This window comes from Mixophyes fleayi, chromosome 3, assembly GCF_038048845.1.
Source record: "Mixophyes fleayi isolate aMixFle1 chromosome 3, aMixFle1.hap1, whole genome shotgun sequence".
Lineage (NCBI taxonomy): Eukaryota > Metazoa > Chordata > Amphibia > Anura > Limnodynastidae > Mixophyes > Mixophyes fleayi.
In genome coordinates, this window is record NC_134404.1 from 293,594,048 (window position 1) to 293,610,323 (window position 16,276).

Consider the following 16,276-nt stretch of genomic DNA (forward strand, 5'->3'; position numbering starts at 1 on the left):
AAAAACTTACTAAAAAGTCACATATAATGAAGGTATTGCTGTTGCTCATTCTCTTTATCCATCCTTTATTCTCTTGCTCTTTTCTCCCACCATTGGGCTTGCAGGTGCTCTGTACCAAAGTCACAATTATAACAAGGACAGCTTATATCCGCTACAAATTTATAATTATTATTAGTAATGTATGCACCATGGCCGAGTCCTGGGGGAAAGAGACGTATTGAGCTTTAGACACCGCAAAGAAGGGCTCATTTTCTAACACTGTATTTATCTGCAAAGTTTACAAACTTAATTCGCTAAACAATAGTAACCAGTTAGATTATACCTTATCTTGTCTATCTTGCAATAAATTAATACAAGCTAATTGCTGATTGGTTGCTGTGGTTCAGTACAAAAGTTGCACCTAAATGCTATGTTAGTAAATAAATACTAGTGACACTTCTGAATAGGCTATACACACCAACCTGGTCTTACTAGGCTATACACACCAACCTGGTCTTACTAGGCTATACACACCAACCTGGTCTTACTAGGCTATACACACCAACCTGGTCTTACTAGGCTATACACACCAACCTGGTCTTACTAGGCTATACACACCAACCTGGTCTTACTAGGCTATACACACCAACCTGGTCTTACTAGGTTATACACACCAACCTAATCTTACTAGGCTATACACACCAACCTAATCTTACTAGGCTATACACATCAACCTGGTCTTACTAGGCCATCCACACCAACCTGGTCTTACTAGGCAATACACATCAACTTAGTCTTACTAGGCAATACACATCAACCTGGTCTTACTAGGCTATACACATCAACCTGGTCTTACTAGGCTATACACATCAACCTGGTCTTACTAGGCTATACACATCAACCTGGTCTTACTAGGCTATACACATCAACCTGGTCTTACTATTCTATACACATCAACCTGTTCTTACTATTCTATACACATCAACCTGTTCTTACTATTCTATACACATCAACCTGTTCTTACTAGGCTATAACACACCAACCTGGTCTTACTAGGCTATACACATCAACCTGGTCTTACTAGGCTATACACATCAACCTGTTCTTACTATTCTATACACATCAACCTGGTCTTACTAGGCTATACACACCAACCTGGTCTTACTAGGCTATACACACCAACCTGGTCTTACTAGGCTATACACACCAACCTGGTCTTACTAGGCAATAACACACCAACCTGGTCTTACTAGGCTATAACACACCAACCTGGTCTTACTAGGCTATAACACACCAACCTGGTCTTACTAGGCTATAACACACCAACCTGGTCTTACTAGGCTATAACACACCAACCTGGTCTTACTAGGCTATAACACACCAACCTGGTCTTACTAGGCTATAACACACCAACCTGGTCTTACTAGGCTATAACACACCAACCTGGTCTTACTAGGCTATAACACACCAACCTGGTCTTACTAGGCTATAACACACCAACCTGGTCTTACTAGGCTATAACACACCAACCTGGTCTTACTAGGCTATAACACACCAACCTGGTCTTACTAGGCTATAACACACCAACCTGGTCTTACTAGGCTATAACACACCAACCTGGTCTTACTAGGCTATAACACACCAACCTGGTCTTACTAGGCTATAACACACCAACCTGGTCTTACTAGGCTATAACACACCAACCTGGTCTTACTAGGCTATAACACACCAACCTGGTCTTACTAGGCTATAACACACCAACCTGGTCTTACTAGGCTATAACACACCAACCTGGTCTTACTAGGCTATAACACACCAACCTGGTCTTACTAGGCTATAACACACCAACCTGGTCTTACTAGGCTATAACACACCAACCTGGTCTTACTAGGCTATAACACACCAACCTGGTCTTACTAGGCTATAACACACCAACCTGGTCTTACTAGGCTATAACACACCATCCTGGTCTTACTAGGCTATAACACACCATCCTGGTCTTACTAGGCTATAACACACCAACCTGGTCTAACTAGGCTATAACACACCAACCTGGTCTTACTAGGCTATAACACACCAACCTGGTCTTACTAGGCTATAACACACCAACCTGGTCTTACTAGGCTATAACACACCAACCTGGTCTTACTAGGCTATAACACACCAACCTGGTCTTACTAGGCTATAACACACCAACCTGGTCTTACTAGGCTATAACACACCAACCTGGTCTTACTAGGCTATAACACACCAACCTGGTCTTACTAGGCTATAACACACCAACCTGGTCTTACTAGGCTATAACACACCAACCTGGTCTTACTAGGCTATAACACACCAACCTGGTCAACCTGGTCTTTTTTTGTGCTTCTGACCTGGTGGTGTGTAAATGTATGTGGATGTATGTAAGCCTGATGTAAACCTGATGCATATGCTATTGGTGCAGAGCTGAGTGCATCTTACAATGCATATGCCTCAGCATATGGGTGTAATTGCATTATTTTTATGTGCGCTGTTTAGAGGTTAATATTTGTACGCATATGCAATCAAACTCAACATTAGCCTGATAATTTCTAAAATGCAGAAAATGTTATCCTTGCTTGTAGTGGGAAGATGGCACTTAATCAGTATAGTCTGTAGCCGTTGATGGAATCCAGGATCTTGTCTACTGCTCTTTTTGAACACAACATTCGCTCTAATTAATTTCTGAAAATAAACATCTAATAACACTTTAATTAGTCTTAAGCCATTACCAGTCGCTTCTCACTGTTTGATGTAAACATTATGACTTTCTTCTAGAAGATGTAATGTTAAGCAGACAAGCAAGTCAAAGGTCGGGATCCAAATTATTGCAGCTGTCAGACGTCATCGGTGTTCCCGAGACAGATGGGAAGGTACAGTACACAATACTTTAATTAATAGGGCTCATTTTGAAATCTGCTTGTGTTGTATCATAGTGCAGTAGGAAAAATACTAGTATTTCAGAAGAGCTATTTAGTTGTTTACTGTACGGCACAATCTTCTAAGCTGTGGTTACCTTTCTTGCTTTCACACTCACAACTTCCAGAGCTCCTTTGTGGCTCAGTTTAAATCTCCCTCTATTTCCGTTTTATGTATAGTAACTTATGTTCAGTAATTGTCACTGCACAATTTAATACATAGAAAGACATCATGGGCCTGACTCATCTTTGGACGCAAGTCTGTTTGCGTTTCGTATCATATGTGAAATAGCTGTGTGCGTGCTCAGAAACGGACCTACGCCAGTGAACACAATTGCATACAATTCATGTCTGAATGCAGATGACACTTATGCCTATGACTTGAAGGGCGGAACGGGGATGAGAAGGGGTGGACAGACCTAGGCAATGTACAGTAAGGGCGTGATGAGGGTAGTTGCGGCCGATTCAGGTACTGGATTTCTCAGTACACTTGGTTTCAAATGTATCATTTGCAGCAGCTATAAGTGCGGATTGATAGAGATGATGCCACAGCATAGTTTTTATTTGGAAAAGTACACGTATGTGTGCACAGAACATGGGTATGCAGGTGAGATAGACCATAAAAACGCATGTATGTACAGTATGCATTAAGAACATCTTGATTTATGAATTAATGTAAAAAAATAGATTTTTTTCATTTAAATCAACCATATGTTTATTAATGATTATACTGTTTAGAGTTGTTAACTTATTTTACAATATCATTTTTTTTTATGCGTTCTGTCGTGACCTTATATTGCACATATGTGCGTATAGTGCAGTCTGTTCTCTCTACATAAGTCAGGCAGCAAATAAGGTTGTTGAGATGAGTTAATGAACAATAATACAATAATTATTGTATGTTTTTCTCCCAATAGGACTCAAAGCACTTTACATATTTTGCAGAGTGTGAGGCAGCCATCTTGGGTGTGATCAGCTGCAGTCCTATATACTCATTCACATCAGTCCCTGTCCCATTGGAGCTTACAGTCTACACCAGGGGTTGGCAACCTCTTTCTATCAGTGTGTCGGCTAAAATCTAGTCAAGACCAGGTGTGCCAGTTGGAGATATATATATATATATATATATATATATATATATATATATATATATATATATATCCCCCTAGTCATAGTATGCCACACAGTTGTCCCCCCTAGTCATAATATGTCCCAGTTGTCCCCCCTAGTCATAGTATGCCACAGTTGTCCCCCCTAGTCATAATATGTCCCAGTTGTCCTCCTAGTCATAGTATGCCACAGTTGTCCCCCTAGTCATAGTATGCCACGTAGTTGTCCCCCCCTAGTCATAGTATGCCACGTAGTTGTCCCCCCCTAGTCATAGTATGCCACGTAGTTGTCCCCCCCTAGTCATAGTATGCCACGTAGTTGTCCCCCCTAGTCATTGTATGCCACGTAGTTGTCCCCCCTAGTCATTGTATGCCACATAGTTGTCCCCCCCAGTCATTGTATGCCACATAGTTGTCCCCCCCATATTCCTAGTATGCCACAGTTGTCCCCCCTATTGATAGTATGCGACATGGATGTGCCCCTCAATTTTTAGTGCCGCTCTTACTTACCTTTGGAGAACACATCTTCCTCTCCAGAAACCCGGTAGCTGCTTCAGTAAAGCAGCCCTTTTGGCCATCATCAGCGTGGTACGTGGCGCGCGTGCCGGGTGTTGCCGACCCCTGGTCTACACACACATACACACACATACATTATACACACATACACTAGGGTCCATTTTTAGCAGAAGCCAATTATCTACCAGTATGGTTTTGCAGAGTGGAAAAAAAACTCACACAAACAGGCGAAGAACATACAAACTAAACACAGATAGGGCCCTGTTTGGAATCCAACCCATTGCTCCAGAGCATTTAGGCAGCAATAGTAACCACCATGCTACCCACAAGTGAATGTAGCGTGCGGGAAATGTAAAAAAAAATGCATGAGTGGCCCTGTAAACATAGCACATTGCTAGTCTATGCTCATATAACTGTGTTGTTCAATCATATTGAGAGCTGCATTTACCAGATAGGCAAACTAGGCATATGCCTAAGGTGGCATTGTTCAGGGGGGCTTCAAAAAGAGTTTGTATTTTTTTTTACCTTTTTCTTTTTAGTTTTCTTTTTTGGAGTGTTGTATAGAAAGGTATGATCATCTCTAAATAGCAAATAACATATTGTTGAGAAAGTTAATCTATCATCCAAAATTTCATCTTTGATGAGCACACTGTCCTGTATACTACAAAAGGATATTATGTATTTTTGTGTGTCTTCTGTCCATTTACATATAGGGCAGTGTCCAAGTTGCAAAAAAATGCAGTTGCAGGTTACAATTACTATGTCTATATGAGGGTCTTTAACAACAGTCAGGCCGCACCTATTGATAGCTGTCCCATAGCTCACACAGGTACCCTGACTATCGCTGCCTAAAAGCTTCTTCCCTTTTATATTTTTGCTTGCTATGTCACTGCTGACAAACCCCATGGAAAATGGAAAGCAAAATGCAGCTGTCATAGGGATCATTGATTCCTATGGCAACCTCGCTTCCCCTGACATGGGAATCATTGATCCTATGGCAGCCTACAAATCACATATAATAAGCCCTCAATAAGCCCTGACATATGGACAACATAGTCAGCTTATGAGTGATAAAGCAGCCAGCTATGTTTTTATAGTAAAGGGTGATAACTATAGCTTCACCATTTCAGGATGTTTATTCCAAGAATAAAATGATGAAAATATATATATTTAGTTCATTTAATAGGAACCTTATCCTCCTTAAATTATGTTTAAACATAAATCCAAATTAGAATTGTCATAACACTTTGGCTACGCCTACATATATGTATTCTTCAAGGTGTAGGGTGTGCTGGAGTGTAAACGAGCATAGTAGATGATGCAAATATCATTTTCTCACCCTACCTGCGTGTGCACTCTATGCAATCTGTAGAAAAACATGTAGATGTAGGAGGGAATTCAATTGCTGGGGATGTGGCGTGCGGACATTGCGCCGTTCACATTGCTGGCAATTACGGTAGAAATATCTGCTCATTTTTCTGTCAAATTTCTTCCGCGAAGTGTCCGACATTACGGAAACACCTTGCAATTAATTGAATTCCCCTCGTAGTGTATGGGAAAAATTGTTGCCCCTCAGGAAAAATTTGGTGATGTACCTGGTTTATACTGGAAGCCTATGGACAACTGGGAGGTGCCTGTAGGGGTGATTAATATTTGATGGCTGGGCCTGAGCAGATTAGTTGTTTTTTTTAACTACATGGGACCTGAGTGCCTCATGCCTCATTTTGCCACAACACGCAAAACAGTAGTTTGTGGGATGAGATATTTAAATGAGTTGTGAACAGGTGAAGAGTGTGTGTTTTGGGGCATTCCTCATATAGCGGTGGCCCCAGAGCCCCTGCTCCCTCACGGTGATGTTTTTATGCTCTGTAGGTGTCGGTCATCAGGTTGTTCTCTACTTACAATGCCTCATGCACCTTCCATTTGATGCAGGAAATTGCATTATTAAGTGCTCAAATCCCAATGTAATAAAAACATTATTACAAGACTGCAAAAAAAGCCTCTTTACTGGTTTATGTCAGACGTAAATGAGGCCCTGACAAGTAGTATTGTAGGATAAATATATACAAGTTATAATCAATTCATGGGGTGGTGGTAAAGTAATAGGCAGGTAATAGTGACCTTTCCATCTGAACCTGCAATCTGGCATTATGTTGCACAGAACATATCAACAAGATCACTCCCGAAGCTTTGTGATAGGGTATTTTAGTTTATTTATAGTTCTGTTTCACTTTAATGTCCTGTAATGCCCATGTTGACCAGGATTCTACAGTAGTGTAACATTTTCTTCTTATAATCTTTGTGTTTCATTTTATTAGCTTTTTTTAATTATTAGTTTGCTGTTTTCACTCTCTTGATTTCAGGTGAAAGTAAACCTGGAGGTTGTTATGACGCCCTCTAATGGGAATAATACAGCAGAGGCTGCCAAAGAACAGTATGATTTAGATGTATGTACTAATAACTGTAATTGAATGTTGTCTCTTTATATGTTATAGTAAATTCCATGGTGTCACCTTGTGACAATGCTAGAGATCCCCATACTGAAGGCAGACCTGTATTGATACATTAGAGACCTGGGGGTAAATGTATCATACACCGGTTTTCTCAACTCCCGGGAGATTGGCATCTTCGCAGCTTAAATTTAAAGCGGCGCTGCCTTGTAAAGGGAAACCCTTTATCTCCCGCAAGTTGAGAAAACCGGGGTATGATACATTTACCCCCTGGAGGGCAATACTAACAGGTCCAGGTTGAGGCAACCCCAGGCTGCTGTCTCAGACAGTATATTTTGGGGAGGGGTGCAGCACATGAAGGGATTACTGTAAACATGTCAATTGTCTTCATGAAAGTCTAAATTTATTTAGCTTCTTGGTAGACTTAATAATGGTTGATCACAATATACTTCTTTTATAGTGCACACAACTCATATAGGAATGTTTATATTAGTTTGTTTAAGGGATGATCAGTTGAGCTGTGACCCTGAAAGGAAGCCTCGCTATAATGGATCTAATAGAAGTTGATGGTGGTTCCAGTGACTTTTGACATTTCCACTGATGAGAACCAAATAATGGAGCAAACAATCTATACCCTTGTTTCTACCCTTATGTACAGCACACTTTCAGATGCCCCAATTTAGGATTACATAATCATTTGTGCCCATTACCTGTATTCTGCCTGATGTGGCTGGTGATGCAAGATGTTGTGTGTATTAGATAAAATAACATTTCCAATCACTTGTCTGTTATTGCAGCAGAACAGATTGCCGAGCGGAGCTTCTAGTGAGGATGATGCCATCCAAGGTGTGAATTGCAAGACCCCAGAGACACCCACCACAGCAGGAGAGGGCCACCCCTTCCGTCCCATTTACCAAGGAGACGTCTCTGCCTTTTGCATACAGCTGTTTTGCATCAGTGAAAAGCATGAAACAAGGCAAGTGCAGCCAACTAGATGAGAAAGTGTGCGGTTGTATAGAAAAATAACAATTATTGATTTAAGTATGATACTTTTTAATAGCTACATAAGAAATTATTAAAGACTTTGGGCTTTGTTTAACAAAGGGGGGAAACCCCTAATGTCGTAAAAAACGGGAGTCGCGCTGTTGGAGTCGCGCTGTTGGAGTCGCGCTGTTGGAGTCGCGCTGTTGGAGTCGCGCTGTCTTCCTACACCTTCTTACTTCTTGTGCACACAACCAACCCTGCCTAGTAACTGAATAAAGGTGTTGTAGTTCGTTAGGGGGTGTTGTGTTCTCTCTTATGACCATGTCCTTTACATGGTCATAACACAGATGTAACACAGGTATCATCTTTTGATACTGCCCACAGGGGCAGGGAAGCCATCTTTACCTTATGTTCATGTGATTGTATGTTATTTATTTGTATGATGATCCCCTGTGTATGTTGGGGCTTTAGAAATAATACATTTGGTTCAGTTTTTTTTCTTCCACTTTATATGGTGACGACAAATAAGTAAACCAGTGCCACTGGCTTTACTTTCACCAGGCAAATGTGTTAAGTAAACTAATCATTTAATATGTAGATTAATGAAAATATGCAGCCTTTATGTCTTGTTTTAATTAAATATCAGTTTAGCTATAGGCAATGTTTATTTTAGCGCGCGTTTGCTAAGTAACTATGTTTGTTCTCTTTTTAAGGTCTATGGACTTTTTGAACTATGTTTTCAGTCTTTTTCCTGTAAGTATTATTACTTATACATTTATAGATAAAGATAAGGATTGAAAGTTCAGTGTATTTATTAAAAATCTTCAACAGGAACAGCAGTCAAAAAAAACTGCTGTTCCTGCGAAGACCCTTTTCCTATCTTTCCTACGGTCACTATCGGAAAGTAATCACCTTTATAATAATAACTGGAGGGCAGAGCAGTAATATGCGGTGAGGGATCGAAGATCCCTCTACCACAATGCTCCCCCCATCAGGGCCGTCTTTCCCATTGGGCACAATGGGCAGGTGCCCGAGGGCCCTGCAGCCCAGGGGGGCCAGTCGGAGGCAGCAAAAAAAAAAAAAACCTGAAGAAAATACTTACCTTGCTGTCAGCTGGTGATCCAGCTCCCTCCCTGGTCTCCTCCTCCGTCGCACTCGCAGTGCATGTCGGGCGTGACGTCATCACGCCCGCCCGACATCCATTGCGGCGTTTTGTTTTTTTTTTGCTGCCTCCGACGGGCCCCCCTGGGCTGCAGGGCCCATATATATAATTTTTTTTTTTTTTGTGTGTGTGTGTATATATGTATGTATGTATATATATATATATATATATATATATATATATATATATATATATATATATATACATGTGTGTATATATGTATATGTATATATAGGGGCCCCGGTGCACTGCTTTGCCCGGGGGCCCAAAATGTTGATAAGAGGGCCCTGCCCCCCATAGAGCAGACCTGAAAAATTACACATACGGTAATGTACGCCAGCCTGGGCTGTATGTGCCTGAACTGTATGTGTCTGAGCTGGCGTACATTACCATGTGTGTCATTGCAGTAAAGACCAGTCCCCATACACATTTATGGGGAATTCTGTGGATTCCAAAGCGAAATGCAAAGCATATCTGCTGCGATGCATGGTTCATAAATTTGCACATTACTTAAATGTGTGTCAATTTAAAGCTAAAAAACAATAATAAATAGGCCCCAGAGTGTCTGTAGTATCTTAGAATATCCTAACTTATGTCTTACTGGGTCACGATCTGGGCCCAATGATTCTCATTATGTCCTAGGAGACCTAGACACACACACGCACACACACACGCGTGCACACACCAATATTGTACACCAGGAGGCGCAGGAGGCGCTGGTTAGCTCTAGAAATGAGAGTACATCACAGCCTTCTGAGCAGTTCTACATTCTGATGCCTCCCAGCAGCAATTGCAACACCAAGAAAAATTGTGACAATGCTTTTAGGGTTCTAACCACCATTAAAAGTCCAAAAGGAGTCCTGTGACTTTTTGTACAGTTATTTAGTCACAGACTTGTGTACATTCCATTGGCAGAACAGAAAACCAGCATGTAGGGAGGAAGTTGGAGAAATAAACGGCGCTCACACAACAAGAATGATAATTGTTTGACAAAAACAAGCATCACTTTGACACTAATAACGCTAATAACAACATTAATGCAGGTAAAATATTATCACTCATGCAATGTTATGCTATTCTTTATTTATAAGTTCCCCTGCCAGCCTGTTCCACCTCTAGCGCATGAAATCATTCCAAGCTAATACTGTGATCTCTGATGCATGAGACATTTTAATTAATTAGTATTAATTCCCAGGTGCACGGTATGCATGGATTCCAGTAATGTGTTTTCGTGTTTCATTGCTTAAGGATAAAGAATTCTGCATCATGACGGTTCCTCACCTCACCCCTGAATTTCCTCTGCTTCAGAGCTTTGTGCGAGTTGTCCCTTTGAGTACAAGCACTTTGCCTCAGGAGCTTTACATTTTCCACCGTGCTGGTTTGATCAAGTAAGTGGAAAATCAGCCCCACAATCTCTGCCTGTCTTTTCACACCTGCATTTGTGTGAAAATAATATCACAATATTGTCATGTCAATGCACAGCTCACAGGTCGGGCGATGATGCTTTCGTTTCTTTTGTCAGACAACTAAAATCTGTAACACAGGAGCGTCCAACTGGCAGCTTGTAAGCCAGATACGTTTTTCATATGGTTTTCTGAGTCCACTCCACTTATATGAAATGTTCATTTGTCTACACTGATCTACATATCCAATTGGTATATAGCTGTCTCACTCATAATCAGAGGTTGCGGATGCGTCGTTTGCCAAAAGAAACATATGTACAAAGTCCTTAGCAAGTCCCCGCCCACAGTTGAGGTTTAATTCTGTTATTTTGTTGTGTTTGTGAGGTTGTGTTATTTTATTGGTCAACCAGTTCCAGCCCCTGACAGTCTGGGCTAGACTCCACTATAAATTCTTCCTGAGTCTCCCAGGCTTAATTTGCCTCATTGTCATTCCAGTAATGCCATTATTCCAAAAGAGTAAAAAAAAAAAAAAAAAAAAAAGGAAACACACCTAAAAAATCTCCTACAAGATATAATTAACAACTCGCCAAAACCTTTGTGCACCACATTATTGAAAATGTATATATATTTTCTTCTTTTTTGGTCCTTCCTCTGAATGGAAAAAAACAATCTTCTTTTCTTCTTTCTTCTTACTTGGTCCAGTTTGGTGCTGAGGGGTTCATAGTCTCACTGTTATACTGGAAACCAGCCCAATCTGCCTAGTGCAGGCTCTTGTTGAGAATTAGAGGAGAGGCCCACACTACATAAAATAGACTAAATCTTTCCTAAAAATGGCATAGTGCAGTGGTTCCAAACTGTGCTCCCTGGGGTGCTGCAGTGATGTCACAGGGGTGCCACGCCAGGGCCACTGGTAAGCAAGGGAAGGGGCTACTTGGTAATTATTTTGGCTTAGGGGTGCCTTGAAGAAATTATGGAGACCCTAAGGGTGCCTTGAACTGAAAAGGTTTGGGTTCCACTGGTATAGTGGATTGCTGTTTGGCTCCTTTTCTCTTTATATATAGCAAATGTAAAGCATGAATAAAATTGTAATCTAACTTTGCTATATAGCTATATATAAAGGTATTATTTATGTGTTCTTTAGTGTCTAGGATCGTGTAAGCATTATGTCTGCACACAGGTATATGGTAGGCCTAGACATTCAGCTAGAGGCTAACATCTCAGTGTATCCCATAATAATGGCACATACTATGTATGTGTGTGTGTATATATATATATATATATATATATATATATATATATATATATATATATATATATATATATATATATATAATATATATTTTTTTATATAATTGCAAAGTTCATAAGTAACAAACACTTCACACTCTGTGCATCTCATGCAGTGTATAGAACCCCCACCCCATGTTGCCTTCTTATTAGCTATTGCACTAAGCGAGGGTGGATGTAGTCTGTGGCTTTCACACTGCCCTTCAACCACTGGCTTACTCACTTTCCTTTATTCTGTAAAATTGTATTTAACTATTCACAATGCTATTGCTTAATTATCATTTCAGTGACAGTCATGGTGGTTTCTGGTAACCCTCTTCCATAAGGAAAGGCTAGCAAGTGCAACAAAAAAACAACAACAAGAAAACAACAGCCTACAAACAATTCAGCCTTATTATAATAAAATACACAGAGCTGATCATTAGAAATGAGAGTTATGCTCATCAATCACTCCCGGTCCATATATAATATTAACATTGAGTTGTAGAAATGTTTAACGAAATAGCGCTTTCATTGTGCACTTCTTGAGACTTACAGCACAAAATGATGATTATTTATTTCTTAGTGTCACACTCGCTTCATATATTATTTGGGAGTTAACATTTCTTAAAGCTCAGTATCACTTCATTAGAAGCACCCAGTTCATTTTAAAGTTGCAATATGTCATGCCTCAATGTCTTCTGAGTGCTATATTTGTATGCAGAAAGTGGATGTAAAATAGTAATGAAGTTAATCAAATGGATAATATAATCCAGACATCTATCAGTGCCATGGGACTAAGCTTTAATTAATGAGCACAGATCCTAAGGATAAGAGCGCTAAGCTTAATTAATATTATGTCCTCTGATGGCTATGTCTCTGGCGGTGTCCTAAAGCTGATAAAAAAAATGCATTTTTAATGCATAGAAAAGCAAGACATTTATAATAAAAAATAGATTGGGAGTACCTGCTAATTTTCTTGCATTTTTAATACACAACCTACAGTGATAATGATTTTAGCTTTTTGTTTGTGGATGTAACATGCTTTGTTGCATTCTTAAGTATGTAATAAACTATTAAGTATGGTATGTACTCCTTACAGAGCCGCAAGCTATTAGAGGATAACTTGTCTGAGAGGTCTGATTTAGTATCACAAGAGCTCTTCAGCTATATGGTCATTTAGAACATGTTAGATGCTGTTTGGAACTATGTAGGGTAGAGACTTCTGTTTGTTCCTGAAGAAAAACTACAGACAATGGGATATATGATTGTAGTACACATGGTATACTACCAAGCTAATGCAACAACCCTGTTGTGGACCACTTTCAGGGGCATATTCAATTTCCCACGTTGCCACGCACTATTACTGTTGCAACAGTAATAGATGCCCGTTACTACCGTAATTTCAACGCTGATTTTTGGTTGCAGTTCTGTGAGCCGCGAGCAGAAATCTGCGTTAAAATGACCATACTAATGGTAATAATGTGCGCACCGCGTTGTTCTAAATAACAACGTGGGAATTGAATATGCCCCTCAGTCTTCTAACCTCTGTGAAATAATATATCCATCACCTATCTTCAGTGATTGCAGTCTTTTTTGTGGGCTGAACCAATATTCATGGCAATGCCACCTATCAATTCATTAGGAAGTAGTGATATCATTGAGTCATGAGTCATAAAGTTTATATGTTTAATACCCCTTTCACTCAGAGACATGGAACCGGGAATAACCCAGGTCGTGTGAATGAATGGGGCGACCCAGGTCATGTGACCCAGGTTATGCGACCCTGGTCACCACCCGTGTTATTCCCGGGTTGGAGCGATATACACTGCTGTCTGAAAAATGTTCCCAGGTTAATCGTCCCAGGTTCAGTTAAAAACAGCTCATTGGAGGAACTCAAATGGAAAATGCAGGGTAGACACGGGTGCAGTGGCAAAGGCAGAAACTTGGGATATACCCAGGACCAAAGTGCAGTGTGAAGGGTTGCAACACGGTTTGAAACCGTGTTTATTATTCCGTGTCTGACCCGGGATTTTGGTGAGAAAGGGGTATTAGTGATGTCACTTCTTCCTAGGCAACTGATTGTTGTATGCCCAGAAAATGTCTGCCTCCGCTGTGTGTAACCCACACCTAGGAGACTGTCTTTTCATTACACAATGTATTCTGTAGGAATTTCTTGAAGTGAACAGACACATGTATAGTAAGCAGGTAACTGAGGCTCCCGATGTCTCTGCAAGCCACAGATAAGGAAACACAAAGAAGCCATATTTGCAGAGTATTTCTTGTGGAATATTATTGGGCAATAAGAGCCAAGTACTATCTCTGGATGAAAAGTCAACACATAATACATAATAAATAATTACAACAAGAATACACGTAGTGAAATCTTTTATCTTATTGAAACAATTTCTTTGTGTTTTGATAAGGGAGGAAGGTGTGGGTTGTATATTATCCCAGTGCCATGCTATATACGTTCTCCCTGAGATATAAAACAGGCTATGTGCACTAAGTACTAAACAGCCCGAGGGATTAATGTGCTAATGGTATTGTAGCTGCATTTTCACAAGCTCCACAGTGTTGCTTCCTGCCTGGGAATAATGGTGCTGAAAGAACAGCTCCTGTGGGTCTGTGCATTGAACATTGTGTATCTCCCAGCTTCTGCTGTATAATAGGCAGCATTAGTACACTTAATCTGCAATTACATTTCATGCAGACACTAGTCATTTGCATGAGTGTTTTACCTTTATGTTTAGTTTGTTACAGGTGAGGGCAGCAAAGTCCAGCGACGCACCAGCTGTTGAAAAGCTAATCAGGACGCTGACGCTCCATGAGAACATATTGGATGACCTAAAAATCTACAATGAGGCTCGGAGGGATGCTGTGAGTGGAATCATTTGTATAAAGTGTATTAGCTTAATCCAGTAAGTCATCTCTTAACGTAATAAATGTGAAGTCAATAATTATTATCACATCCAAGAGCATGAAATATGTTCCTATTGATACAGCACAGCAGAATATATTCCTCAGCTTCACCCATACAGGCCCTCCTATATATAATAACAACTATGGTGTAAGTTGTATCTGCCAGAATCACTTGTCCTATTATTACCAGGGGAGAGTTTAATAAGGTATTGTGATGTGGTGCATTGGGCATTGCTGGCAATATACAGGGTGGGGCATAAAGATCTCCCATATTTCGAGGGGGCACTGTGCGAGCTGTAGTGGGGGTAAAGAGGTGGGGTAGATTTAATTTGGTAGGTTAGGCTCTGCCGTTTTTAGCACCTATCATGAATTGTACCGGTGAACATCGGCGCTTTGTTGTTCAAGCGTATCATGAAAACAACCGTTATGTGGTAACGATGCAGAGAGCATTCCATACACGCTTTATGCTAGGTCAAAATGCATCTGTACCAGATCGGTAAATGATTTTGCTATGGGTTTGTAACCTTTGGGCAACTGGATCCACACTGAAAGAAAAGCTCCTGGCAGACCTAGGACCGTTGGAACACCAGAAAATGTGGAAGCAGTGAGAGCATCCATTCTACAATCTCCAAGGCTCATAAGCATGCCATGGCACTGGGGATATCACCATGCCTCCATGCCATGGCACTGGGGATATCACCATGCCTCCATGCCATGGCACTGGGGATATCACCATGCCTCCATGCCATGGCACTGGGGATATCACCATGCCTCCATGCCATGGCACTGGGGATATCACCATGCCTCCTTGCCATGGCACTGGGGATATCACCATGCCTCCATGCCATGGCACTGGGGATATCACCATGCCTCCATGCCATGGCACTGGGGATATCAAGTCTGAGTTGCAGCATATGAATGTAGTGTGTATGAGGGGACCAGTATATGAATGCAGTGTGTGTGAGGGGACCAGTATATGAATGCAGTGTGTGTGAGGGGACCAGTATATGAATGCAGTGTGTGTGAGGGGACCAGTATATGAATGCAGTGTGTGTGAGGGGGCAGTATATGAATGCAGTGTGTGTGAGGGGGCAGCATATGAATGCAGTGTGTGTGAGGGGGGCAGCATATGAATGCAGTGTGTGAGGGGGGGCAGCATATGAATGCAGTGTGTGTGAGGGGGGGCAGCATATGAATGCAGTGTGTGTGAGGGGGGGCAGCATATGAATGCAGTGTGTGTGTGAGGGGGGGCAGCATATGAATGCAGTGTGTGTGTGAGGGGGGGCAGCATATGAATGCAGTGTGTGTGAGGGGGGCAGCATATGAATGCAGTGTGTGTGAGGGACCAGCATATGAATGCAGTGTGTGTGTGTGAGGGACCAGCATATGAATGCTGTGTGTGTGTGTGTGTGTGTGTGTGTGTGTGAGGGACCAGCATATGAATACAGTGTGTGTGAGGGGACCAGCATATGAATGCAGTGTGTGTGAGGGGACCAGCATATGAATGCAGTGTGTGTGAGGGGACCAGTATATGAATGCAGTGTGT

The 16,276-nt window shown here is 41.1% G+C and overlaps 1 protein-coding gene across 1 annotated transcript in view; it reads left to right on the plus strand.

The window, feature by feature from the left end:
• CFAP61 (cilia and flagella associated protein 61) overlaps positions 1–16,276 on the plus strand; it is a 228,483-nt gene that overhangs the window by 36,872 nt on the left and 175,335 nt on the right. The window contains exons 9-14 of the mRNA XM_075203834.1: positions 2,779–2,873; positions 6,907–6,990; positions 7,791–7,969; positions 8,691–8,730; positions 10,388–10,527; positions 14,562–14,688. Coding sequence (XP_075059935.1) covers positions 2,779–2,873; positions 6,907–6,990; positions 7,791–7,969; positions 8,691–8,730; positions 10,388–10,527; positions 14,562–14,688 — 665 coding nt within the window. The remainder of the gene's footprint in view (positions 1–2,778; positions 2,874–6,906; positions 6,991–7,790; positions 7,970–8,690; positions 8,731–10,387; positions 10,528–14,561; positions 14,689–16,276) is intronic.